General features: G+C 39.1%; 1 protein-coding gene across 1 annotated transcript in view; it reads right to left on the bottom strand.

The window, feature by feature from the left end:
• DGKH (diacylglycerol kinase eta) overlaps positions 1-27,832 on the bottom strand; it is a 1,992,493-nt gene that overhangs the window by 896,388 nt on the left and 1,068,273 nt on the right. The window contains exons 4-5 of the mRNA XM_044071702.1: positions 6,829-6,933; positions 6,333-6,465 (exon numbers count right to left, since the gene is read on the bottom strand). Of these exons, the coding sequence (XP_043927637.1) occupies positions 6,333-6,465; positions 6,829-6,933 (238 nt within the window). The remainder of the gene's footprint in view (positions 1-6,332; positions 6,466-6,828; positions 6,934-27,832) is intronic.

Here is a 27,832-nt window from a genome sequence, read left to right as displayed (position 1 = left end):
AAACTAATAAACAATCAAATCTAAATGCAGGGATGCTTGACTGCTAAGACAACCGTGTATTAACCATTTCATAAATACAGTTTTACTGTGCTATAATTCCTTAGGTAATTTTCAGTCTGCACATTAAAACACATTAACACCAAATAAGTACTTTGTTGAAGCAAACTTTTTCAAAAAAATCAGTAAAAGAAACAAAAGTGCCCATCTGCATACTGTAAAAAAATCATGCACAAAGGTAAAACAGATTAGGTATGACATTGTCAGAAATGTCCTGGAAAGCTTCTTGCATTTAAAAGTGCCTTACATCTGTCTGGCAGTACATATTAACTCCCAGGGGGTTCTAAAGAAGAGAGAGAGAGAGATGCATGAAATACTGTGTGCGGCAAGTTTGGTGTGGAATGGAAACAAATAATACTCTCTGGATCTCCAAATAATGCAACTGCTTGCAGCAGTAAAACTGATTTTTCTGCTTAGGATTTGGGATGGAGCAGAAATTTACTTAACTGCTCACTAGCCTTGCAAATGCCAGTAAATCAAAGATTATATTACCATATCCCAAACAACTTTTAACAGTTGTTAGCTTGCATAAAAATAGATACTGCACGTTACAGAACTACTGTGAATCATACTAAATAGCACGGTTCTCTTCGACTATCCTTTATGTTCTAGTTAATTTTTTTTCCAAACAGAAACACCTTGAAAACAGTAAAGGTTATTCTTCCTTAATCTTATTATATTCCATCTACTCTTGAGAGATATTTTATCAATAACCAATGACTGAGTGTGGGTTTCACAAGATTTACCCACGTTAGCATGGTTTGATAACAAGAGCGAAGCCCAGCTTATTAAATAAAGACAACTATGGGTAAATCCTGTGATAACCCATATCCACGAGTGTGTTATGGCAATACTTAGGAAACAAACTACTGGGCATCACAGATGCATACTGTGCATGCTCTAAGCCTGTAGGCGCTTGCACGGTATATAAAAGTTTTTGTTCATATTTTTTTAAAACTATGGAGGAAATCCCTTTGTGTTTTCTGTACAGTTAGACGCTGTGAGAATCTGGAGCAGTTTTCATTTTCTTTGTGCCTGCATGCTTACAGTGTCAAGAGCTATGAGATTTTTTTGTTTATTATTTATCAGCGATACATTATCCTGGTCCAGGAAGCAGTGATGTAGATTATCTTTCTTTCTTTCTTTTTTTTTTTTATCTCCAATTAGTGGTGTGGAGAAATTAAATGTAGAGGATTTCTTTCTATCTTTATTTCTTTTTTTTTTTTAAATAGCGTCTCCAATTAGCAGCACAGAGAAACTGAGAACTTCTTTCTGTTGGGATGTATCGATTTACAATGAGCACACTGACTGCTCTGTCCAATCAGCGTGCACGTTTTTGAATAGTAATTGCCGTTTATTGTATAATCTGCACGAATACTGACTTTCTATAATCTCACTTTCCCAGACTGTTATGGTTAACAATGGGGCAGTTGTCTCTGCATTGTATTTTACAGCTTAAAAGACACCTTGTATTCATGTCCAATGTACTCCCAGTATTAACAGACTACAATGGCATCCCAGTGAAAACTAAACTACCCAAGACAAAAGAAATACAAAGTGAAATTTCAATGCTGATCTAATGAAGCTTTCAGGTTGTATTAAAACATTAACTGTTTTAGAACTATTTGGATGTGTTATCTTTCTTAAACAATTAAAAGCATGCATAACATTTCTAGCTAGTTATATGTAAATGCAATGAAGTAATTAGTAGAAAAGATGCACACGGAAGGGCTAGATATGATATAGGGTTGTACCCAGAAGATGAATACACAGATGGGAACAACATATGGGTGCAGGTGGAAATAACCAGGAAAGATTAGGATTGAGGAAGACAAAGGTGGGAGATGTTTGAGCAGATAAACCAGAGATGTGGATGAAAATAATGGGACAGTTCTGAGGATGATGAAGGCAGAGAATACAAAGAAATGAATGGAGAATGCAATAATAAACAATGAAATGAAGATATTAGGAAGAAAGACAATGAGGAACTGGACAGACATACAGGAACATGTGAAGGTACTGTAAGAAGGGTTAAGAGATGGAGGAGATTACACGGTAATGGGGAATGGGGGAACATGATGCAGAAGAAAAAGAAGACAAGGCAGAAACCAAGACACGCAGGAGAACCAAGTAGCAAGAAAGAAGGATACTACATTTACAGATGACAGGAGTACTATTACAGACAAAATAGAGAATAGGAATGGTGAATGACAGGATATGAGGAATAAAATAACCCCATTGCTAAACAAAGCATAATGGAAAAATAAGTTTGTCAGACACAGTTCCTGGCTCTCCAGTTCATCTCTTGATTGGGGTATCTTGTCTGCATATTTTTTCCTGTTTCCTCATGGACTTTTCATTGGGTGCACCAGTCTCCTCCCCATCACCATACCTCCCAACCGTACTGAATTACTTGTTTTTTATTGAGTTTTGGGGTCCAAATGATGGGGTGCAATGATTCCTGAGTGGCACCCCTTCATTTCCGATTTTTTTTTTTGAAAATTTTTTTTCATGCTTTTAAGCTGATGTCATCACATGTGCAATGACGTCAGCTCTGTTAGCCTGCTGGAATTGAGCTCATAGGTAGCTACTAGGCTACTGGACCCCAAGGGTTCACATCCACACATTTCTGGCTGTTTGAATGGAATGGATCTATCTGCGCAAAGAACAGACTGTATTGTTGCATGGATCTATCTACTGCTGCTGCAGAGAATGGAAAGGAAACAACTGCTACTTTATTTTTACAAGGAGGAGGAACTGCGAGCTGCATGGAGAATGGACTTGACTTTGGAAAGGAAGCAACTGCTGCTGCGAGCTGAATGGGACTTTAGGAGAAGGAGAAACAACTGCTGCAAGTTGAACGGGACTTTAACTTGACTTCTAAAGGTACTGGTGTGTGTGTGTGTGTGTGTGTGTGTGTGTGTGTGTGTGTGTGTGTGTGTGTGTGTATGTGTGTGTGTGTTTGAAAATGCCCCCAACTGCACATCTGGTGGCTAGAGATCCCTGTAGCCACCACCACTTGTGAATTTATGCCTCATATTTTTGTTTTGCTCCTCACTGAAGGATTGAATTCACTAAATACTGACAGGTATTTGAATTTCAGACTTCATATTCTTCAGAAAATAAATGGTAACACAAAATCTTTTATTCTAACAATTTTCTAAGTTTATAAGATCAGTATTTGAAATGTGTCCCCATTTTGGGGCTATATTCCCCCATTATTGGCTTTTACAGTTTTTTTGTGCTAAGATGTTGAGAGCTATGGTGAGAAATGAGAACTGAATTGTGTATTCCCCCATTATTGGCTTTGTCTAGGTTTTTTGTGCTAAGAGGCTGAGAACTTTGGTGAGAAGTGAGAACTGAATTCACTAAATGATAGCCAGTTAAGTTTCAGTCTTCCTGTTTTTCAGGAAACTGCTTATTTGGCTTAGTGGTGTGTTGCTCTGACTTTAGTGCACAGGGTCCTTGATTCAAGACTTGGCAGTGAAATGCATGGTGGTAACAAAACATTTTATTCAAGCAACTTTCCAGATTTATACAAGCAATGTTTAAAATGTGTCCCTGGTTTTTGACATATATATATATATATATATATATATATATATATATATATATGTGTGTGTGTGTGTGGGTGTGGAATTAGACTTTTATCATAGAAATGTTCTGAATATGGCAGTTTTGTCATTATTGGTTCATGCATTTTGTTTCATTGCCTACTGGAAAAATGTTCAAACAATAAATTTAAAATGCAATTGTATGTCTGGAAGTAGACTTTTATCATGGAAATATTCTGAATAGGGCAGTTTTGTCATTACTGGTTCATGCATTTTGTTTCTTTGCCTAGTGGAAGAATGCTTAAGCAAATTTAAAATGCACTCTCCTTAAGTCTAACAAGTGTGCTGTATTGCACAAGGAATATAATTTAATAAAGTCAGAAAGGTGTATTAAAGAACACATGCATGTTTCTTGTTTTGTGTGTAAGGGGCCTATGATTTGAAAACAGCGCAAAGGTAATCTTTATCCACCACTGGACAGATGCATTTTCTTTGGATGTGGTGTGGGTTTCAATGCTGTTTCAATGAATGTGAGTTTCAAGGGCAGAGAAGTTTTAATGCCAAGTCTATTTTCATTGTAAGACAGTATTGCTTTGTTTAGCAGATATCTATTAGTGTTTGTGCATTGTGCTATAAAATGTAAAAAAAAATCTTTGTAGAAGTAAAGCAGTATGCACACGGTAGTGTTTATGGTAAATGGGGCGAAACAGACAGGTAATGGGACATTGGAATGGCTGCAGGGGGACTCTGGTGCCATATTTTGGTTCTGTTTTTCAGTTTGCCTTTGAAAGCTGGTATCCCACAATTCCATTGGAGTGGGCAGGATTATGTAATTACACATGCAAATTTTATGTTAATCAACGTACAGATTTGTACCTATTTTTCATGGGCCTTGTCCAGATTTTTAATGTTTCCAGGTTGAGAGGTATGCCTATCGCAAAGAAGTGTCATAGATGAACTGGTGCTCATGTCAATAATTCATAGGTGTGTGTGTATGTTCGTGTCAGTGAGACAGTTCTGTGATGGGCCGGTATGCGGGATATGTTTCATTGTTATTTGGGGTAGACTCTGTTTCCCACATGTTGAACTAGATTAAGCAGGTAATCAAAGAATAAATGAATATGGATAAAGCTTAAGTGTTACTTTATCACATAACAACAGAAAAAAAGAAAGACAGGAAGTTGTGTGAAAGGAAAAAGACACTTAAAACGAAAGCAGCATAATGCTCAAGATGCTTGCTCTCCAAAGAGAAAAAATCAGAAACACAGGAGATGACAGTGAAAAGTCTGAGTTCTTCATGTCACTTCAGGAGCAGTCACTACATATAGGGTCCACATTGACATGGATGGATGCAAGGGACAGCAGTGAAGATGAAGGCATCATAGTGATAAAGAATAAAGATGCAGGATATTGGTGTGGTGAGATACAGTCACTTACTGTCACATTGGCATCAGTATAAATGAAGATCTCTGGATTAGTATTCAATTAGACATGCAGGTATTTGAAGAAAACCTCTCTGAAGCACATCATCTAATATGCAGGAGTATGAAGTTTAGGAGGTTCTTATAGGCTTCTACTAACTAAATTCTGTGTAATCTAATTTGCCCAGCAGGAATGACAGGCGTTACATAAACATTCATAGTGTAGTAGGAAATATAGTTCCTAACAGTTTATACAAGGATGACCATGAAACAAATAAGACATTATTACCATCTGTGTGAACTGCTATGAATACTTAGAAAGGACTGAACAAAGCACTTTATTACTTATAATAAAATTGCACAGACTTCCAAACTGACCAACAGCAGAGCATTCCCTAGAAAGGAGTGCATGTTGAGGTGGAAGATAGGGAAATACTCACTTGAGTTCACCAAATGAACCTGGAGTAGAAAGACTGCAGTACCAAAGGTTACCAAGTCCAAAAAGTGGACAACTGCAACAAAACCCTTGACTATATTATCAAAAATCATTGGTGGGCTTTAGAGTATAAATGGTATAGGTTACTTTAGTAGGAAATTATCTAGACAGATGAAGGAAAAGCTGACTGAATGAGAATTACAGAAGACAAGGAAAATTAAGTGAGGAAGAATAAGTCAGGAACAGGGCACTGCCAAATTAGGTCAGTGCAAAATGGTGTTAGAAATCCAAAACAGGGATTATGAAAAAACAGCAGTGAAGGCACTTCATGGTCTACTTCAGGAAAAAAATAACAAAAGTATATAAGAGGGTGAGGAAGGTATGAAACAGCAGAAAGGAATCAAGGTAAAAAGTCGTAGCACTAATGGGTGTGATACTAATTTTAGGACAGCACAACTTTAATCTTGTTATCTAAAATGGCCGATAGAAAGAAGAAAAAGGAAGCAGCTTCAAGGAAGATAGATTACAGCAATAGCAATACAGAAAGGTGTGTGTTTAGAAATAAGTGGGCAGAGAGGTAAGACTGCCAACCAAATCACACAAAAAGTCAAAAAGCAGAGCCAAGAAGAATCAAATAACGTTAAGCAAGTAATTTTAAGCAAGGGCACCTCAGCCACTGCAAACCAACATACCAAAAGTCAATAAATACATTTTGAATAAACAACTGTGGAGTTGCTGTTTTCTATGTGCAAACTGGGGTACCATATATGGCACTGCCATATGCTCAAAATGATGCCATTTGGTTCTTTATAAAATGCAGCAGAAACTATGTTAAAGTCAGGTTAAATCACTTTTCTACTTTACCTTCACAGGAGAGGCCATGGGAGGTTACACCAGAAAGACTTTCTCGGCACACATTGCAGAAAGTGGGTCGAGCATGGGAACAGGCGTACCAGTTATGCATCCCTGAGAAATGTTCCACATTAAACTGAGCTGTCTAGAAAAGAAACATATGAGTAAAGACAGTCACATGTATCTTATAATGTTTAACCCTAAATGTGTGAATGCACCATACTGAAACATCGGTATGCAGTAAGACTTACCACAGAGACAATGCAAATACAAAATTAGCAAGCGGAGTCCTCCAATTGTTTTTATATTTTTAAAACTAGGTAAAAATTAAGGTTATCTTTTCTTACATAAAAAAATATGTTAAACCTGTACAACAAAAATTTGCAAAATCTTTTATTTGGTTCTTACAAAATATTAAAAATGTCTCCTCATACAACAAAAACATGCTTTTAATAAACTGTTATTGTAATTTATAAATCGCAGCAGAAGCAAAGTTAAGGGCACTTACTTCATAGTGCTCCCTGGACTGCACAGATTTTAATGCTGTGATCCAGTCTTCCATTTCTTTTCGATTTTCAGCACACAGTATGAGTCTTCTGAATGGTGTGATGATCTGAAAGGAAAGCAACACAAAGTGAATATGTAGCACCAATAAGTCTGTATTTTGTAGACTTCTCAGCTGTGCAATTCTGTAGCACTACAGTTCCAGACATTCAAATCCCAACAAATACTGAATAATTTAAATCCCTGATGTACAAGATATTGCTGTTTTTTGCAGGCAGAACATCACTTTAAAGCTTGCCACATTCCAGATTTTCTACACAGCTTTTAAGCCTGTGATTATTTATTGATTACATTATTTTCAGCTCCCAACCCTAGCAAAATATCACAGTCTGAAAATGGGCAGTAATGTTTTTTATTAAATGATTTTTTTTTCTGCCACCACCCTCAACTCCCATTAAGCAACCAAGTTTTTAGAAGCAGGAAGCATAAATAATGGAAAATGTGGTTATTCTAAAGAAATGTTACCCCTGGAGATGCTGGGAAAGACAACTCTACATTACTTTTAATGCAATTCAAATATTTAGACTCTTGCTGTAGACTATAAATTCTTAACACCTTTTTAGTGGAAAATCTTTTAAGACATGCCATCTCCCCTGCTGTGGATGCCGGCAGACATTCAGTTGTAGATAAACAAAAAAGTCATCAGTGACACTGCTACACAAGTAAAAGTGAAAAATAGATCATTTAAATAAACAATACCTTCATGATTATACAAAATAATTATAATTGTACAGAATAATGACTTTGTAGCCCTGCTATGCATATGATACACCTCAGCTCATTCACATCACTTCAACCCTATATTTTATTCATGCTCTTTTATTTGCTTTCTCAGATTTTACTACATTACATCTTGTTAATATGACAAAATGTACTCAATGCACATCAGTTTAAACACTAGTATGACTGTGCTGAAAGTATAAATATGTATTGAAATCTACTGTGCAACTTTCAGTTAAGCTGCAAAAGCTATCAATGTTGTTATACTTGTTTTTCAATGCCTTGCTTCAGTGTTTCTTCACTCAGAGATATTGGATTTGATAAATGTCTTATGTAAACTACAAATAAATTTAATTTAATTTATATGTCTACCTATGCTGCACTGTATTGTACAACTGTGTCTTACTGTCTTCCTACATTTTCTCACAAAGTGACTCATGTTATGGTTGGAAAGGGTCAGGATGTCTAGGCCACTTACCTGGTTAACAAATTAATTAATTAATTAAATAAATAAATAATTCACTGTAACTGTCATGATTAAAGAAAATAATGTTGAAACTCAAAAGAAGTCTGATGCACCTTTGTTTAATCAATGTAGCTGCAATTCTAATCATCACTGCTATACTTAAAGACTATTTTCAAATATATGACAGCGGCCAATTTAAATATGTTTCTCTGTCAGTCAAAAGAAACAGCTGCTGTGAAAAATGAGCTACCAATATAACATAAAGGTTGGATAACTACTTTACAAAGATTTAATTTAAAAATGAAATGCAAAGCTGTAAATTTAATTATCTGATAAAAATTCTATAAATACATATTAATTTCACTGACCTTTGCAAATTATAATTATGTGATTAAAAGTGAATAGCTACGTATGTATAAATCTGTTGTTGAATTTCATAATAGTTTAATTGGGCAAAGTGCTGGCTTGTTTTCTGCAGTGTGGCTTGGCTGCAAGCAAATTAGTTATGAGAACCAATGCACTCTGCAGTTAGTGCTACTGTCTCACAGCATTTGGATCTTTAGTTCAGTTCAAGGCAGAGGTGCCGTCTGTGTGCAGCCTGCATATCATAACTTGGACTGTGAGGCTTTTATCATATGCTCTTGTTTCCTGCACATGGCAAAAGCCATAATTTAAGTAAAATAGTGATCCCCAAAATTGCCCACAGGTGTATGTGTTGAGAGTGTGTGTGTGTGTGTGTGTGTGTGTGTGTGTGTGTGTGTGTGTGTGTGTGTGTGTGTGTGTGTGTGTGTGTGTACATGTATGTGTGTGTATGCACTTTGACGGGATGACATCCCATTCAGGAATACTTCCAAATCTTCTGCCCAGCGAGTGCAGGGACAAGCTTCAATTTTCAAGTGATCCTCTACTGCAGTAAGCAAGGAATAATCAAAAGAATGAATGGCCAAACAATGCACTGTTTATTGTGTTGCTTATTAGACAACACAAGCCTAATATCTGTCCACAGCCTCTCTAATAAATTCAGCACTGAATCTGTATATTTAATCAGGAAATCTTAATTCTTTAAATTAATAATGCTGCATTGTGTGACCTCCTTGATGCAAACTGCAATTTCATATTTCTCTGTGTGACTATATTAAGTCCTAAGGCCCATGGAATCCAATCAGTACAGGCTGCCATTACATTCTAGTGGCTAAAGGACAACATGGCCTAGAAACTACAAAGAATGAGTTTTTTTCATCCTGTCTTAATTTTTTTTATCATCACTCTACTTGATTAGTGTTATTTAATGCCTGGATATACTCTCAAAAATGACCCTTCTTGTTGACATGGTTCAATTTCTCATAAAATGTACTTTTTTCCATTACAAGTCACAGCAATGATACATAGGTTTCTGTGGTTTTGTCTTTCTACAGTAACTTAGTGGCCTTACTATGAAGTTAGTATGCTTTAAATGTCACTGGAGAGAGTGTCAGTATATCTTTTTCAATTACTCCCATCAGATTTTAATTAGTAGCAATTACTAAATAAGTATTAAAATTAAAGTTCTGCCAGGTGTAGATGCTAAACTTCATGCTTTTGTTAAACTTCAGAATGTGTAGGTGTCAATTGATCTAATACAATGAATCTATTTGTTTGTGGGTGGCAAATGACTTCAAAATGTGATTCTGAAGTCTTATATTGTTAACTAGTTGTAAGTTCCTAAACATGCATAATTGGTCATATCTATACCTGTAATCAGTGGTCAGTTTTTTAGTGGGTGCACTTGTCTTTTATGTAGTTAGATCCCCCATCTCATACTAACTGTGAAGGTGTCCTTATGACAAAGCAAATCTGGAAAGAAATGTGATTGAGAACTGGTTCAGAAGAAATTGCTTAACATACAAGGTATGGAAGAAAGTGCACTTGTACAAGTTGTACATACCACAACACCAGATCTTTGAAATCATGACTGCTGCAGTAGCCTTGGTTATAAATGGGTTATATCCTGCCAAGGATATAACAATTAGTTTTCCAAATTCTCTGTCTCCTGTCCACCCATGTTCCCATGCTGCTGTAGCTTGAGTTCCAAAGGGAGAAAACAGCAACCTGGGGACCAAAAACCCTCCGGACTTTTTTGTCCCCCCCAAAAAAAATAAAAAAGGGAGAGAAACTACTATCCTGAAAAAGAAAACAAAAAGGTTAGGGACACATAACTTTAATGAAAACATAACTATATACAGAAAAAGGGGGATGGAGGTGGGGTGCAGCTACTGCAGCAGTGATTACTTCAAACATCTAAGGTTATGGCAAGTGCAACTTACACAACTATACCATGTTCATCAGTAACACTGTTGCAGTAGCCTTTTGTTTTATGGTTAGATTATCATGACTTATCCAACCAGGGGAGGCGTGATTAGGATCTAGGAGCCCCTGGAGAATGTTCTTAGTAAAGTCGGGACCTTTAGAAGGTATCCAGCTTCCAATGTTTTGTAAAACTATGTACAGAGGACCAAGTAGCTACCTAATCATTTTTTTTTAGAGTCCACAACTTTTCTGTAGGCCATCAAAGAAGACAAGGCTGTAGTAGAATGTGCCTTTGTTTCCTGTCTGAAAAAGTTTGCCATGATGGGAATAACAAAAAATAATACCAAGTAAAAAACCATCTGGAAATAGTCTACTTTGACACAGGCTGTTCTTCCTTTCTCCCACTACAGGAGATAAACAGCTGTTCAGCTTTCCTAAAGGACTTAGTTCTGTTTAGATAATACTCAATTTGCCGATGCACATCCAGAGTATGAAGAATCTTTTCTTCCTAAGTTTTAGGTTCAGTATAAAAAACCGGGAGATTGACAGCCTGACTCAAAGTAAACTCAGAAACAACTTTCATGAATTAAGGATTTGGCCTTAAAGAAATCTTCTCTCTATAGAAAACTAAATAGTGTCCACTCACCACAAGGACTTGTAAGTTGTATACTTGTCTTGCAGATGTCAGAGCAATAAGCAAAAATGTGTTTCAAGTTATGAACACTAAATCAGCCTGATGATCTGGTTCAAATGGAAACAAAGTTAACTTTTCCAGTTGAGATCTTAGATAGATGACACTTTTTCCTTGGTGGTCTTATATATAAAACCCCTTTCAAAAACCATTTCACCAAAGACAGAAAAGATAGGGGAGAATTCATAGGCAGATATGCTGAGATGGCCAACAAATAAATCTTGACAGAGGAATAAAAGACCAAAAGAGAGTAACTCACACAAATATTGAAGAATCAATGGTACAGAATCCCCAAACATGCCTTGGTTATTAGTATGGCACCAACTTGTAAATATTTTCAATTTAGCAACATACAATTTTCTAGCAACAGGCTTTCTTTCCTCCTTTAGCACCTGTTGCACATTCTCAGAAACATCAAGGCAGTCAGTTGAAGTTCTTTCAGATTGGGGTGTATCAAACTCCTTGTGTGAGTAAATTCAACTTGTGAGGAAGCTTGTGGTAAATGCCCTTGGCCAATTCCATAAGAAAAATGAACCTCTGTTGCCTGAGCCAGAAGACAATCACCAGAATAATATTTGGAGAGTCTTTCTTCAATTTTCAGAATGACACTGGAAATCAATAGAAAAGGTGAAAAAGCATAAACAAACATTCCCAACCATAGGAACGAAAAAAAATCCGTTTTTTTAGGCCTGCCTACAAGGAGTACTGGTACAGAATGTGTTTAGTTGTTTGTCTTGAAAGGAGGCAAAAAGATCTATTTTAGGTGTTCCCCACAACTGGAACAAATCCTAGAAGACCCTCTCAAACAGTTTACATTCTTGAAGTTCTGTCTCACTTCTGCTCAATTTGCTTGCCATTAAATTTTGTGCTGAAGAAATATAGGAAACATGGAGGGTTAAAACAATGCTTCAGAGTGACCTCCCAGGCTACCATAGCCAGGCTTCACAGAGGGCATGACCTGGTATCCCATTGCCTACACCTGTTGGGTTGTCTGTAACCAGCTGCAGAAGACCAGGGAACCATAGAAAATGAACAGATTCTATGACATGTATCCAAAGACCCGGCAAATTTATCCCCATTGAAACAGCACTCCAAACAAAATCTAATGTGTCTGCTGTAACAGATTTGAGAATGGGTTTGAAGAGAAACTGGGATACCTGGATTCAGAAAAATATGTTCTGCCCACCAAATCAGTTCACTCTTTACAAAACCCAAGACTGGAATTTGAAATTCCAGAGGGTTAAAATGCTGTGTCCACATAGTTTTTAAGAACCAATGAATTTTTCTCATGAGTAACCTGGCAAGAGGAATCATGAAAATGATGGATGTCATGAGCCCTAAAATCAAGAGATACTCTCTGTTTGAAGTCTGAAACTAACTGGAGAAACTCAATAAGACTTACAGATACAAGTCCACTTTTTCCTGAGTTAGGAAAGGATTTTTCAGGGGAAAAACTAGAAAGTATCCTAGAAAAACTAACCCGTGAGATGTAATTACGGAGAATTTTTGACTGTTTGGCTAGGCAACCAGTGGTGTAAACCTTGGCTCTAGATGATTGTCTCTTTTGAAGAGACACCCCAACCCCTTGTGCAAAAATAGGAAAAGGGGGTTATGGATGTATGGATGAATGGATCTGAAAACCCTGGCTGAGAAGGAGATTGGTAATCCATGTAAGTGCCTCCTGACACCTAGAAAATTTTCTGCAAAAATAAACAAGTCATCTAAATAAGGAAAATTATAAATGCCTTGAAGTCTGCAATGTGCTATCACCTGAGCTAGACACTTAGTAAACATGCTTGTGCTACAGATAATTCAATGCAGATAACTAATAATGTAACAAAGACACAGAAAATCTGAGGAAAGTTTGAACTCTGTGACAGTAGGAATGTGATGCTTAGCATCTTTCAAGGTCAAGAGTTACAAAATAACTTTGAAGAGGAATGACAGGTAACAGATCTCGTAGAGGAATGACAGGTAACAGGCCTCATAGAGGAATGACAGGTAACAGGCCTCATAAGATCAATATCATTAACTTTGGTACTTTCACTAACAAGTTGAGAAAGGATGAAAACAGGTCTGCAGGTTGCATCCTTCTTTGGCACCAGAAACATTCTTGATTAGAATCTGTTCCTCATCTGTTTTAGGGGCATAGGTTCTATGATACCCCCAAGGGAAGCATATGATTTAAAAACAAGAGGAAACAGTTCTGTCTGGTTTGGGGGATAAGGAAGAATATCCCAGAAAAAGAACTAGGTCTTCCCAGTGCCATTTGTAATCCTTCAGAATTACTCTCAGATGTTTCTTGATTGTAAAGATGTAAATCATACTTGTTCATAGGTTCATAGGTTCATACTAGGCTATCTGCCCTAGGGCATTTATAAGCCTAGCCAGAATGTGTTTGGCTTTCGCCACCCATTTTAAATTTATTTTGCTATGCCCTTTTTCGAGGTTAGTATACTGTGCCTCTATCTAACAGTGACACAGAAGTGATACCCGGGGTAAACCTATGATCTCCCATCCACTCATCAAGATTCCTCTTGAAGAGAGTCAATGAGGGACTCTGCCTAACCTGGACTGGGATTTTATTCCAGAGTGAAGGGAGCCTCTGGGTTATGAATCTGTCCCTCCAGCATGTCCTATTTATTTCAGTGCTGAGGTTCAAGTCTCGAGCGTAGCTCGATGGGATTTGGATTTTCTGAGGTGCAGCATGTCCATTAATTCCGGGTTGGACATGGCTTTATACGTCAGGCACAGATCTCCTCTGAACAGGCGGTATGCCACTGAGTAGAGCTGGAGTTTCTTTAACCGGGCAGCATATGGCATCTGTTTGAGCCCTTTGATCCTCTTGGTGAGGTACTTTTGGGGTCTTTCCAGTTGCTGCAGGTGTCTGGTAAGGTACATCCCAAAGGGCATTGTACTCAATTATGGGCCTGATGAGGGATGAGTAAAGAGGCACGATGACCTCCCTGATCTAGATGTGAATCCCTTCATGATTAGGTGGGCTATATAAAATGTTTTTCTAACCACTTTGGCCACGTAGTTGTCAAATGAGAGATTGCTATCAACTTGGGTCCCCAGGTCCCTAATTACTTCTTCTGTACTTAATGGATTTCCACCTATGTGGTAATTTGTGGGCACTTTGTTTTTGCCAAAGGGATGACTATACACTTTTTGGCATTTAGCTTGAGGCCATGGCTCTGGCACCAGTTGTCTGTTTCTATGAGGCCCTTTTGGAGGATGCTTGTGTCAGCTGGAGAGTCGATTATGGCACCCAGTTTGCAGTCATCTGCGAACTTGGTCAGCAACAGTCCTTCCGTGTTGGCCTGTACCTCCGAGAAATATATACCGAACAAGAGAGGTCCCAGGACTGAGCCTTGTGGGACACCACTTGTAACTGGTTTGGAGTCTGACATGGCTCCAGCAATTCTAACCATGTGGGTTCTGTCCTTGAGCCAGTTTGCAATCCATCTAGTGACATAGGGGTTTATATTTAAGCTGGTGAGCTTATCTATAATGCCCGAGTGGGGTATTGTATCGAAGGCTTTGCGAGGTCCAGGTAGGCTGTGTGGACCACCTTCCCTCGTCAATGGCCTTGGTGACTGTTTCAAAGAAATCAACCAGGTTTAAGAGGCAGGATCTGCCCTTAACAAAGCCGAACTGGGTAGGATCCAGTGTTTGTAGGTCCCCAATATCTTTATTTATGAGGTCCATGATGATCCTTTCCATAGCTTTGCAGACCAAGCTAGTCAGGCTTATGGGGCAATAGTTTCCAGGATCCGTTGAGGCACCACCTTTATGGAGAGGGACCACTGTTGCTGTACGCCACTCTTTGGGCACATATCCTGTAGTAAGGCTGAGATTGAACAGTAGTTTTATGTTTGGGTTTAGCTCTTCTTTGAGTTCATGTAGGACACAGCCCGGGACACCATCTGGTCCCATTGATGCTGTGGTGTTTTTGCTTTGGAGAGGGCGGCTCTTACCTGAGCATCTGAGATGTCGGGGGCAGCACTCTGCTGGGATAGATATTTGCCCTTTTGGTGGGGAGGGGAGAAGTTTGCGCTGAACCTGTCAGCTAGGATGTTGGCAATGTCTGTGGGTTCGTGTATTTTTGTCATTTTGGACTAATTCTGAGCATATCTGGGAATTACCACCCAGGTTCCTAACATAACTAAAGAAAGCCTTGTGATTATCCTTAGTGTCCTGTGCAATTTTTCTCTCGAAGCTGGCCTTAGACAATTTTATGTGTGCCCGTAGTTTTTTGCTAATACTGATCAGTGATGCCTTCCCTTTTTGGGATTTTGCTTTATCATTTAGTAGCTTCCTCCTTCTATTGTATAGTTTGTTTATGGCTGGGGTCCACCAGACAGGACGTCTGCCTTTGGAGGATTGGGTCTTGGTTTTATTTGGGATCGCACGATCCATGCATTCCTGAAGGTGTTCATAGAATGCGTTTATAAAGGATTCTGTGGTCTGGGCTGTATTTTCCACAGGCCCGGGGGCTTTGAAGGATTCCACCTCAGTTTTGAGGAGTGTAAAATTTGCTTTAGAGAAGTTTTTTAAATTAGACACCCGTGTAAATAGTTTTGTGTGTTGTTTCATTATGTTTGTTGAAGATATTTGTTATTAAGCTGTACCAATGTATGTAAATATTATAAAGCTAAGGAATAATATAACTGTTTGAAAAATTCAATAAAAGTATTTAAAAAAAAAGAATCACTCTCAGTACCCACTTGTCCGAAAAAATCTAATGCTGAAGGGTAAGACTGAAAAGTAGTCTCTGGGACAGATTTAAGAAAATGGCAGTGAGAGATGCTGATATGTCCATTCTGAAGTGAAGAACTGTCTATTTTTCTGAAAGAATCCTTGTTGTTTATTTGCTCCTCCCTCTGCCACTGTTTGAGCTGTGCTTAACAAAAGCTTGTTTGGTCTGCTTCTTTTGATTTTTAAAAATGGAACAAGAAGATATAATAGATCTAAGAAATGAGGGCTGAAAAAATCTCAGTAACCTTTGAATCAGTCTGTCTGTTTGTTTCATTAAACTGTTTGAACAGCTGAGAAGCAGAAGAATTGAAAAAAAATGCTTATCCAAAGGAGAATTCAAAACCTCAGATTTAACCTCCTTTGAAAATGTCTGATTATGTACGTAGGCAAAATGTCTCATTAGAGTAACAGTAGCTGCAGCCCTGGGCACAGAGTTAGCACAATCACATACACTTCTTTAAAGAATGTTTAGACATTCTTTAAAGAGGATTCAGAAAGGACATGGCTCATGAGGGTAATGTGGCAGAAACATTCTTCAAACTGTCAATCCAAGCCAGCATGTATTTCAAAATTATGAAGGCTAAAGTAGACTAAAAGATATCTTCCTAAACCCATCAAAGGCTTTCCATTTGTTAATGAAACAGAAATGGCTGCTGGATTGGACCTAATATGAAAAAAAAAAACAAATATTTGTTATATTGTGGAACTTTTATAAATTATGTCTGCTTTTTAGAGACTGAAGATAGACTTTCATGATTATTGCAGGCTAAGTTAAAAGCATCCTCCAAAGCTAGCATAACCCTAGAAGTAGAGTGTGGCATATCCACTTGCAATATATTATAATATTTCTTAAAGAAGAGGGAACATCCACCTGTTCCCACTGAAATAAATAATTCATTATATACAATACTGCCAGCCCATCTTTCTGCAATTTTGTATATAAGTCTATGTCATTTGTTAATACTGATATGATTTATATAGAAGTGTGACAGAAGGAAATACTGCCAGCACAGCTATCTGGAATTTTGTAAATAATTATATGTATTAGAACTGTATGTTACATGTATATTAAACTGCTGATACAAAAGTATGTGCTGAACAGGGTTTGTATAGTACTGAGCTTCAAAGATATATCCACAGTGTACCCTACTGGAACATAGAAGATTAATTGCAAAACTTAAGAATAGTTGAGGTTAATTTACTTTATAGCTGGGCCATAAACAAAAGAGGTTATCTCGGAGTTTTAGTTCAGTAGGCACAATGTCTAGAGCTAGAAGTCTTTGTATTGTCTTGGAAGAGAAGTAATTACTTGGTTTGAGATGCAGAAGTGCTTTATTGCTTTACAACATCCTAGCAGCTACACAGCTCTGAGAAAACATCTGAGAGAAATGTATTTTTCATACAGAGATATTAAACTCTGTAGTTTCTGACAAAAGGGGTTTAGCTTAGGAACTAAAGTCAGGTGACAAAAAGTGATGTCATCCAAGCTAACCCAGCAGTAATATTTGATATTAATTTTAAGAACTCTCTCAGGGAGAGACTGGGCATTTTGTATTTTGTCTTGGACCTACCAAGAACATCCACACATCACCATCATCTGCACTTGCCTTGCTGTAAGTAAGTTTCTAGGGCATAGACATAGTCAGGAATATAGTAAAGGTTAGTTTTGATGTTTTCTATATTTATTTGAGACTGTCCTGCAATGTTGTTTTAAATATTTCCTGTGAATTTGAACTCTGAAGTTGCTGTGTTGATTTACTGAGTATTATTTTATTTTATTAATTATTATTAAATATATTTGAAAGCCTATCTTTATGGCTGATATTTGTGACATATTTAAGCTCTCAGAGTACTTGCATATCTATATGGTAACACTGAACAGGCCACTCTAAGTAGCCTTGCTCTTGGTCAGACTACCATTTGGCTTAATAGTAACATTACACAGTAAGATTGAACACCCTTTGGTAAGGGCCTTAAAGTAGTTGATAAGTAGTGGCTGGTGGCAGCTGGAACTACCTTATAGTCTGGACAGAAGGGGGCATAGCTAGTAAACCTGTGCCAGCCTTTCCCAGGTGTATGTTTGTGTTTGTGTATAAATTAAATCTCAAAGTCTGTGTATGTGTGTCAGCTACTTGGGCAAGGACACGAAGCACTGGTTGGACAGAGATGGTGCTATAGGTTTTGGCTTGGCCACTCATCTGAGATCTCAACCCTATAGCTGTGCCAGTGGGGAGTCTTATTGGGGATCTAGAGAAACACGGAGAACCCAGCCCCAGAGTGACTGTGGTCTCTGTGTGCTCTTAAGGGAAATTGTACTTTACTGTGTGAGTACTTGTCATCCTCCTACTGCGTACATCCCTCACTGTTGCCAGTGGTGAGGATTGAGGCTCCTTGATTACTGGGCCAGTGCTGGGGCATCATAAAATGTCTCAGAAAAAGAAAATTCCTCTACAGAAAAAACTGAGTATTCCCTCTCCTCAGATTCAGAATCAGGGACATGTGAAAAAATCACAGAAGAAGCCCTTACTCTGTCCTTTTTAGAATCATCTGATAAAGAATCCTCAGGTATTGTGGATCTACATTTGTTAGTCAAATTTCTATGCTGTTCCAGTGGAGTCAAAGCCTTCAATAAGCCTTTAGCTAAAGTAATTAATTTATGTTTATCTACAGAAATACCATTTTCAGAAGTAATTATGCCTAATTTATGGTTTCTTTTTCCTAGGGACAGCACTAGATGGAGACTGACTTAAGGGTGGCACTTCAACATGGGAAGCAGGTATTTTTCTTAGGCCAATCAGGGGAGAACTCCCTAGCAAATCTCCCAAGCTTGAAGAAAGTAATTCTCCCATGCCCAGAATGCACACTGGAACAGCCACAGTGGAAGTGAAGTGCCTAACTACCCCCTCCCCTGTACATGATGATGGTAGGAACTAAACTAGAGGTTCACTGGTAAAACAGTGAGTGGCCTAAAGAACAGGTTATGGCCACTAAAAAACTACCCACCAGCTGCTGTGTCAGCAAGGGCTCCCTGTTAGTTTTCCTTTTCTTAGGTGCCAAAGTAGAAAGAGCCAAAGGAATGGTAAGAGTTTCCATGCTTTTGCCAAGAGACAGACATGTTTATCTTTAAGTGCAACTGGAAGGAAATGGTCAGGAGGTACGTTGTCACTAAAGCTTTCTCAAGCATGACACACATTTAAACTTCCTGCACCAGCCCCAATAAATTTAAAAAATGAATGAATAAACAATACTTTTTTTCTTCCTAAAATACCAAGAAATAGCTTTTTTCTGGTAAGCACAGCTTGAAGGAGGCAGTTTAAAGGTAAGTTGTCACAAAGTGTACTCAAGCATTAACATATTTACCCCCGCAAAACCAAATAGTATAAAAGCAAACGTTTACCACAAATAAGTGCCTTAAATCAAAATAACTTGTCTCATTTAAAAATATGCTATCAGATGAGATGCTTATGATATTACAGTAAACACAATAACCATGCCGACCTTAAGGAGACTCGGTTCCTATTCTTTTTTTTTTTTTTTTAATAGACTGAAAAAAAAATCTAGCTGTGGATAGGTGCTTCCAAAGGGTACTTCTCTGCCAGTAATGGACAAAATGAGATGACTGTCAATTTTCTGAAGCCCTGCAGGACTGCTATTGAGTGTATCAAGATAATTGTGAGGGTTTTTGGAGCCCAGGCTTCTACTTTCTCCCTCTGAAGTTGAGCCACAGCAGCCTGGGCATATGTGTGGAAGGGAGCAGAGATTCTAGAAGACTGTCCATCATTATATCCTTGGCAGGATATGTCCCATATAGCTAAAGGCTACTGTAGTAGTAGTAGTGATACTAATGAACATCCCCTAAACAGGCAACTTCATTTTAGTCACCAATTACTGCTCCTTAAAGATAAGATATGGATAGCGTCTGTCAAAGCACTGGAGTAATCATTAATACTGGGGTCATATGGGAATAGCACGCTATAACATTTAACTATATAATTAGTACTCTACAGTTACTGTGTGGCTATGTTATCATAACAAAATCATCTGAGCAAGCTGTAAAGCTGCATGCAGCCCTTCTACTATATCACAGGGTAGGACAGTTCTTTACTGAATTATCATACCTGTAACTCCATCCTGACCTATGTTTTTTGCAGAGTTTACATGTTTCCTTTCCTTGTATACTAGCAATGGTAACCCACATATGTCATTTGTGATTTGTGGTAAACTGAAAATGTTTGCTTCAGACTGATGTGCTCTGATGTAAATGTATCATGCCTTACACTTTGCTCCCTGAGATTGAACGGGAAGCTATGCCAGTAAAGTACAGAGTATCTTGGCTTTTCCCTGCATGCTTATTATTTTCTTAGTGTCTATAAACTCCTACAGACACTGCAGTGGCGGTGAATGTGATATATAAAACATGTGAGACACTAATTATTGCAGAAAGAAGAGAATACATGGTGGGAGTGCAACACGAGTAACCCCAGTCTGCAGACATGACATATATTGGTGAAATTGATACACCTGACAGTTCATTGAAAAAACTGGAGTAAGTACATTTAGAGACTGCAACAGTATTTTTTTGCAAATCATATTTCTAATAAAACACATATTCCTGTGCTTATGCATACCATGGGAGTGACGCATAACATCTGCTAATGTGCCAGACAGGCCTGCTTACAAGAGGTTAGATGAGTTAGCACAAATGATGCAGGTTCACTTGTCCCCTGAGCCACTGTTATTCATGGAATGTTCCAGGTTCCACAAGTGAAATTAAAACGAACGAGAAACATCATCATCTTAAGTGTCAGAAATGAAACCACTAATCAGAACACTGTCAGTTTTGTACGGTGTTACATGATGCCCTGCATGACTGTCTGGTGCATGGAACTCCACGTAAAGGCATTCAAAAAAGACTGCTGACTGAAGCAGATTTAACATATAAGTGAGCAGCAGAAATTGTCATTTCAATAGAAACTGCAACTAGAGATACACTGCAGTTAAAAGGTGAAGTTACAAATATGATAATGTCAACAAAATAGCAGAAGTGGAAAGTACAAATCAGAAGCCATATTATCACTGTGGGCACAGGTTCCACCTTCCTTCTCAATGAAAAGTCAAAAGTGTAATTTATGGCAAGGTCATATTCAGACGGCTTGCCATAATGGTAAGACAAAAAATAAAATGTGCTACAATAAAAAATAAAATATTCATAATGTTGGAGAGATTTCTAACAGAGGCAGTGAAAATGAATTACTATATTGTAAGTGACTGATTTATTACAGTTAGCTAGATCTATGCACCCCCCCCCCCCCCAGCTCTTCCACTGAAGAACAAAACAACAGATGTTCCTTCTACTGGCACAGCAATCAGGTGACCAGATGTACAAGCCCCACCTCCTGCCTCAACCAGTCAGGTCCCATTTCTATTTCCTGCCCCCAACACTCCAACATATTTTATTTTAAAAAAAAATCTTCTTTTAAACTTTAGCAAACAATTGCTACAGTTTATAGGTTGCCTACATGGAGTGCTACAGCACTCATGTTTTAGTTTTAAAAAATATCTTCTTTTTAAACTGTAGCAAACTGCTTGCTACAAATGTAGCAAACAGCTGCTACAGTTTATACCCTGCCTGCCTGGAGTTCTACGGCACTTGTGTATTAGTTTAAAAAATTCTCCTTTTTAAACTGTAGCAAACTGCTTACTGCAAATGTAGCACAGTTGCTACAGTTTATACACCGAGCACTATAATGTTCAAGTTTAACTGCAAATGCAATGTGAGCTTTTTAAAGCTGGTATTGCATTAAAGAGATATTGGGATTGGCTGATCACACCCCCTAAACACTTTGCACCCAGGACAGCTATCCAGCAGCCCCCACCCTGGCTATGTTATTGCTAGAACCAAACAGCAACTTTTGGGTGAAAATAGCCCTCAATTTACACCAGCTGATTTCCAGACATTTTTTTCATACATCAAATCCTCTAAAGCTAGCTATGAAATCAAATCCTCTAAAGCTAGCTATGAAAACAGAATTGCAGCAGATAGTAAAGACAACCACAAGGCCTTCTATAGGTATGTAAAGAATCTCCACAGCAATACCAAGATTTGTTCTGAGCTACTGCACAATGGTACCTCCTATACCAAGCCAACAGATGCTGCCAATATACTGGCCGACAGATTCAGTGCTAATTTTACTCCCCCTCAAAGGACCACTCACAATACCAGTAGATTGCCAGGCACCCAGTATTACTGCTGCACAGGTTAAAACAGCACTGTCCAAGGCCAAGGATACAGCTTCTATGGGACCTGACAATATCCCTGGCTGTGTTCTACATGAACTACAGAGTGAACTAGTACCTCACCTGTGTGCCCTGTTCAATCACAGCATCACCTCAGGCTTTGTCCCTACAGAATGGTGCACTGCTACAGTCATCCCACTCCACAAAGGAGGAGAGACTACAGACCCTGGGAATTATCGCCCAATTAGCCTGACGAGTCTGATATGCAAAGCTATGGAACGCATCATCATGGACCTAATAAACAAGGATATAGGGAATCTCCAAACTCTGGATCCTACACAGTTTGGTTTTGTGAAGGGTAGATCATGCCTGCTCAACTTGGTCGACTTCTTTAAGTCAGTCACCAGAGCTGTGGATGAAGGCAAGGTGGTTCATACAGCCTACCTTAATCTGGCCAAGGCCTTTGATACCATTCCCCACTCAGGAATCATAGAAAAACTCACTAAGCTAGGCATCAACCCCTATATCACTAGGTGGGTTGCAAACTGGCTCACACAGATAGAACCCACAGTGTATAAGTAGCTGACTCCAAGTCAGACTGCCGACCAGTCACGAGTGGAGTCCCACAGGGTTTGATCCTGGGTCCTCTCTTGTTTGGTATCTACTTCCCTGAAGTCCTGGCCAACATGAAGGGTGGCTGACAAAGTTCGCAGATGACTGCAAGTTGGGAGCTATTATTAACTCCCCAAGTGATGTTGACATCCTACAGAAAGGCCTCAATGACACCAACGACTGGTGTCAGAACCATGGCCTTAAGCTCAATGCCAAAAAATGTGTCGTTATCCCCCTTGGGAAAAACACAGTTCCCTTCAATTACCACATTGATGGTAGCCAACTGAACACAGAAGGCATTATACGAGTTGACAGCAACCTCTCTTTTGAACACCACGTTGCCCATTGTGGTCAGAAAGTCCTTCTATGTGGCACATCTCATTACTAAGGGTTTTGCATCCAGGAAGAAAGAGGTCATTGTCTCTCTCTACTTTTCCCTCATTAGGCCAGTCGAGTACAATGCCCCATTTGTCATATACCTCACTAGACACCTGCAACAACTGGAGAGGCTGCTAAAGTATCTCACAAAGAGGATCCTTCCTAGGCCTTAAACACTTGTCCTACATGGACAGACTCAAAAAACTCCAACTATTCTCTGTCTCATATTGCCTACTTAGAGGTGATCTCTGCTTGACATACAAAGCCATGTCTAACCCAGCTTTGTTAGAAATGCTACATCTAAAGAAATCCCAATCCCTCCACACCACATGTTCCAGAGACCTCAACCTCATTACCACAATCAACAGAACATGCTGGAGGGACAGGTTCATAACCCACAGACTGCCCATGCTATGAAATAGACTTCCCATACATGTCAAGCAGAGCGCCTCATTGGCCCTCTTCAAGAGAAATCTTGATGAGTGGATGGGAAATAGAAAATTCACCCTAGGGATCACGTTAGTGGCTATACTTGACAGAGGCACTAGGAACTAAGGTCGAATAGCACGATGCCAGGTTAGTCCTATGGGCTAGGCTTGTAAAGGCTCCAGGGCCATTAGCCTAGTAAACACCTATGAACAAACAGTATTTGACATATTACATTTGCTAAAAGCTTTATGTAAAATCTTAAGAAGCAATCCAAGCAAAGGTAAATGCCAAATTTATTCTCCAGCAAAAGCTAGCTAATATCTTGCTTGCATACTGGAATGTTGTCCATGTTATCATTAACTAGACTCCAGCTATGATGTTCAAGATTAGATTTGTTGTACCAGACATTCAACACATTATCCAAGACTAACAAATCAAGCAAGACCATAGGAAAATACAAAAGTCTACATTTGTCTTTATCACTCGATTAAAAGACCATATGTCGAGTTACAGTGGAGATTGTAACTGGATTAACTGGATTCCTGCTACAATCAAAAAACAGTAGGGACCAGGTCTATATTAAATTATCGAATGGGACGAATGTCGAATGGCCGAAATATCGAAAGCGCCATTCACATTACTTGGTTTTGTGGGGGGCTGTGCCCCCCCTGCTAATTATATATACCAACTCTGAGATCACACTATAGTGAGGAAAGGGCAAATTTCCCTATCTTCACTGCACCCCAATCCCACAAACCAGAACTTGATGAATGGCACTTTCGATAATCCGGCCGTTCGACATTTGTTCCGTTCGATAATTTAATATAGACCCTTGGGACCAGTGCCCTTTAAAGCCCTTGTGACCTCTGCTAACATTTGGCAGTACTATGTTGATCAACTGAGAAAATTCATACTGAGCAGAGCTGAGGAACAGTCCAATTCACATGTTGTTATAGTTCCTTAGCTAGAACTGCTATAACTACTGACAGAAACTGATATGCAGAGTTCAAGTGCATCATCCACTGGTTCTACCATGAAGTTCAGTAATATGGCTATAAACTTGAAGAGAAAGTCTGGTGTTGAGAAGAGACATTATTCTGCATGAATTTGTCAACCTTCACAGAGACTAAATGAGACTGATTAGTTTGTCACTATTTATTTTTCTGAGGGGGTGTATAACAGTATGCATTAACTCACTCTCGCCTATAAAACAAGCTGTCCAATTTCTGAACAGTGCAAGTTCAAAGTACACTCTGTGCCTGTCATGCCAACAGAGAGTATATGCATTCTCTCATTCTAAATGCTATTTCTACTCATAAGAGTGACTTACAGATACAGGAACACAGTTCATAAGTAGAGCAATAGTGCATCTGTAATAAAACTATATATAAAAGTATACTTGACATAAGAAGCTTTAAGGAAAAAAGATGGCTTTTCACACCACCACTTTGCTCACACAATTTCCATCAGATTATGCCTTTTGAAATATCCACTGCAAACTGAAAAGCAAAATAAAGGAGTAAGCTGATGGGCTAAAGCATTCCATTTTCATCTGCAGAAATACAATGTCTAAAATACATTATTTATACTTACTAAATATTCAACTGCACCTCAGATCCTTCATCTTCTTGTTTAGTTTAAAAAAAAACACTGTAAAATGGCCCATCGATGCTGTGTTGCCAGTTGGCTATAAACATATCTTTCCATCTTTTTTAAAGAACTATGAGAACTGCTTGACAGCGTTGAAGTTCCTGCACTTTTACTTTTAAAAATCTGCCATGGTATTGTTGAGTTTATTACTGCTTATTGTTTCAGACATTGGGTGCAGCTGCATTCCTTGGCTAAATGATTTGCAATGACTATTGAGATAAAGCAGACACTTCAGGTCTCATGTGAGTGTAATGGGTACAATGACAGTTAAGGTAAAGCAGGCACTTCAGCTCTCACGTGAGAGTAATGGGTACAATGACAGTTAAGGTAAAGTAGGCACTTCAGGTCTCACGTGAGAGTAATGGGTACAATGACAGTTAAGGTAAAGCAGGCACTTCAGGTCTCACGTGAGAGTAATGGGTACAATGACAGTTAGGGTAAAGCAGGCACTTCAGCTCTCACGTGAGAGTAATGGGTACAATGACAGTTCAGGTAAAGCAGGCACTTCAGCTCTCACATGAGAGTAATGGGTACAATGACAGTTAAGGTAAAGCAGGCACTTCAGGTCTCACGTGAGAGTAATGGGTACAATGACAGTTAAGGTAAAGCAGGCACTTCAGCTCTCACGTGAGTGTAATGGATACAATGACAGTTAAGGTAAAGCAGGCACTTCAGCTCTCACATGAGTGTAATGGGTACAATGACAGTTCAGGTAAAGCAGGTACTTCAGCTCTCACATGAGAGTAATGGGTACAATGACAGTTAAGGTAAAGCAGGCACTTCAGGTCTCACGTGAGAGTAATGGGTACAATGACAGTTCAGGTAAAGCAGGCACTTCAGCTCTCACGTGAGAGTAATGGGTACAATGACAGTTAAGGTAAAGCAGGCACTTCAGGTCTCACGTGAGAGTAATGGGTACAATGACAGTTAGGGTAAAGCAGGCACTTCAGCTCTCACGTGAGAGTAATGGGTACAATGACAGTTAAGGTAAAGCAGGCACTTCAGCTCTCACATGAGTGTAATGGGTACAATGACAGTTAAGGTAAAGCAGGCACTTCAGCTCTCACGTGAGAGTAATGGGTACAATGACAGTTAAGGTAAAGGAGGCACTTCAGGTCTCACGTGAGTGTAATGGGTACAACGACAGTTAAGGTAAAGCAGGCACTTCAGCTCTCACGTGAGAGTAATGGGTACAATGACAGTTAAGGTAAAGCAGGCACTTCAGCTCTCACGTGAGTGTAATGGGTACATTGACAGTTAAGGTAAAGCAGGCACTTCAGCTCTCACATGAGTGTAATGGGTACAATGACAGTTAAGGTAAAGCAGGCACTTCAGCTCTCACCTGAGAGTAATGGGTACAATGACAGTTAAGGTAAAGCAGGCACTTCAGGTCTCACGTGAGTGTAATGGGTACAATGACAGTTAAGGTAAAGCAGGCACTTCAGGTCTCACATGAGTGTAATGGGTACAATGACAGTTAAGGTAAAGCAGGCACTTCAGGTCTCACGTGAGTGTAATGGGTACAATGACAGTTAAGGTAAAGCAGGCACTTCAGGTCTCATGTGAGTGTAATGGGTACAATGACAGTTAAGGTAAAGCAGGCACTTCAGCTCTCACGTGAGAGTAATGGGTACAATGACAGTTAAGGTAAAGCAGGCACTTCAGGTCTCACGTGAGAGTAATGGGTACAATGACAGTTAAGGTAAAGCAGGCACTTCAGGTCTCACGTGAGTGTAATGGGTACAATGACAGTTAAGGTAAAGCAGGCACTTCAGCTCTCACATGAGTGTAATGGGTACAATGACAGTTAAGGTAAAGCAGGCACTTCAGCTCTCACGTGAGTGTAATGGGTACAATGACAGTTAAGGTAAAGCAGGCACTTCAGCTCTCACGTGAGAGTAATGGGTACAATGACAGTTAAGGTAAAGCAGGCACTTCAGGTCTCACGTGAGAGTAATGGGTACAATGACAGTTAAGGTAAAGCAGGCACTTCAGGTCTCATGTGAGAATAATGGGTACAATGACAGTTAAGGTAAAGCAGGCACTTCACCTCTCACGTGAGTGTAATGGGTACAATGACAGTTAAGGTAAAGCAGGCACTTCAGGTCTCACGTGAGTGTAATGGGTACAATGACAGTTAAGGTAAAGCAGGCATTTCAGGTCTCACATGATTGTAATGGGTACAATGACAGTTAAGGTAAAGCAGGCACTTCAGGTCTCACGTGAGTGTAATGGGTACAATGACAGTTAAGGTAAAGCAGGCACTTCAGCTCTCACGTGAGTGTAATGGGTACAATGACAGTTAAGGTAAAGCAGGCACTTCAGGTCTCACGTGAGAGTAATGGGTACAATGACAGTTAAGGTAAAGCAGGCACTTCAGGTCTCACGTGAGAATAATGGGTACAATGACAGTTAAGGTAAAGCAGGCACTTCACCTCTCACGTGAGTGTAATGGGTACAATGACAGTTAAGGTAAAGCAGGCACTTCAGGTCTCACGTGAGTGTAATGGGTACAATGACAGTTAAGGTAAAGCAGGCACTTCAGGTCTCACGTGATTGTAATGGGTACAATGACAGTTAAGGTAAAGCAGGCACTTCAGGTCTCACGTGAGTGTAATGGGTACAATGACAGTTAAGGTAAAGCAGGCACTTCAGCTCTTACATGAGTGTAATGGGTACAATGACAGTTAAGGTAAAGCAGGCACTTCAGCTCTCACG

This window comes from Protopterus annectens, chromosome 5.part0 (assembly GCF_019279795.1).
Source record: "Protopterus annectens isolate FY-2018-M chromosome 5.part0, PAN1.0, whole genome shotgun sequence".
In the NCBI taxonomy this organism is placed as follows: Eukaryota; Metazoa; Chordata; order Ceratodontiformes; family Protopteridae; genus Protopterus; species Protopterus annectens.
Note: the sequence above shows the minus strand (reverse complement) of the source record. Positions and strands in the feature narration are given on the sequence as shown.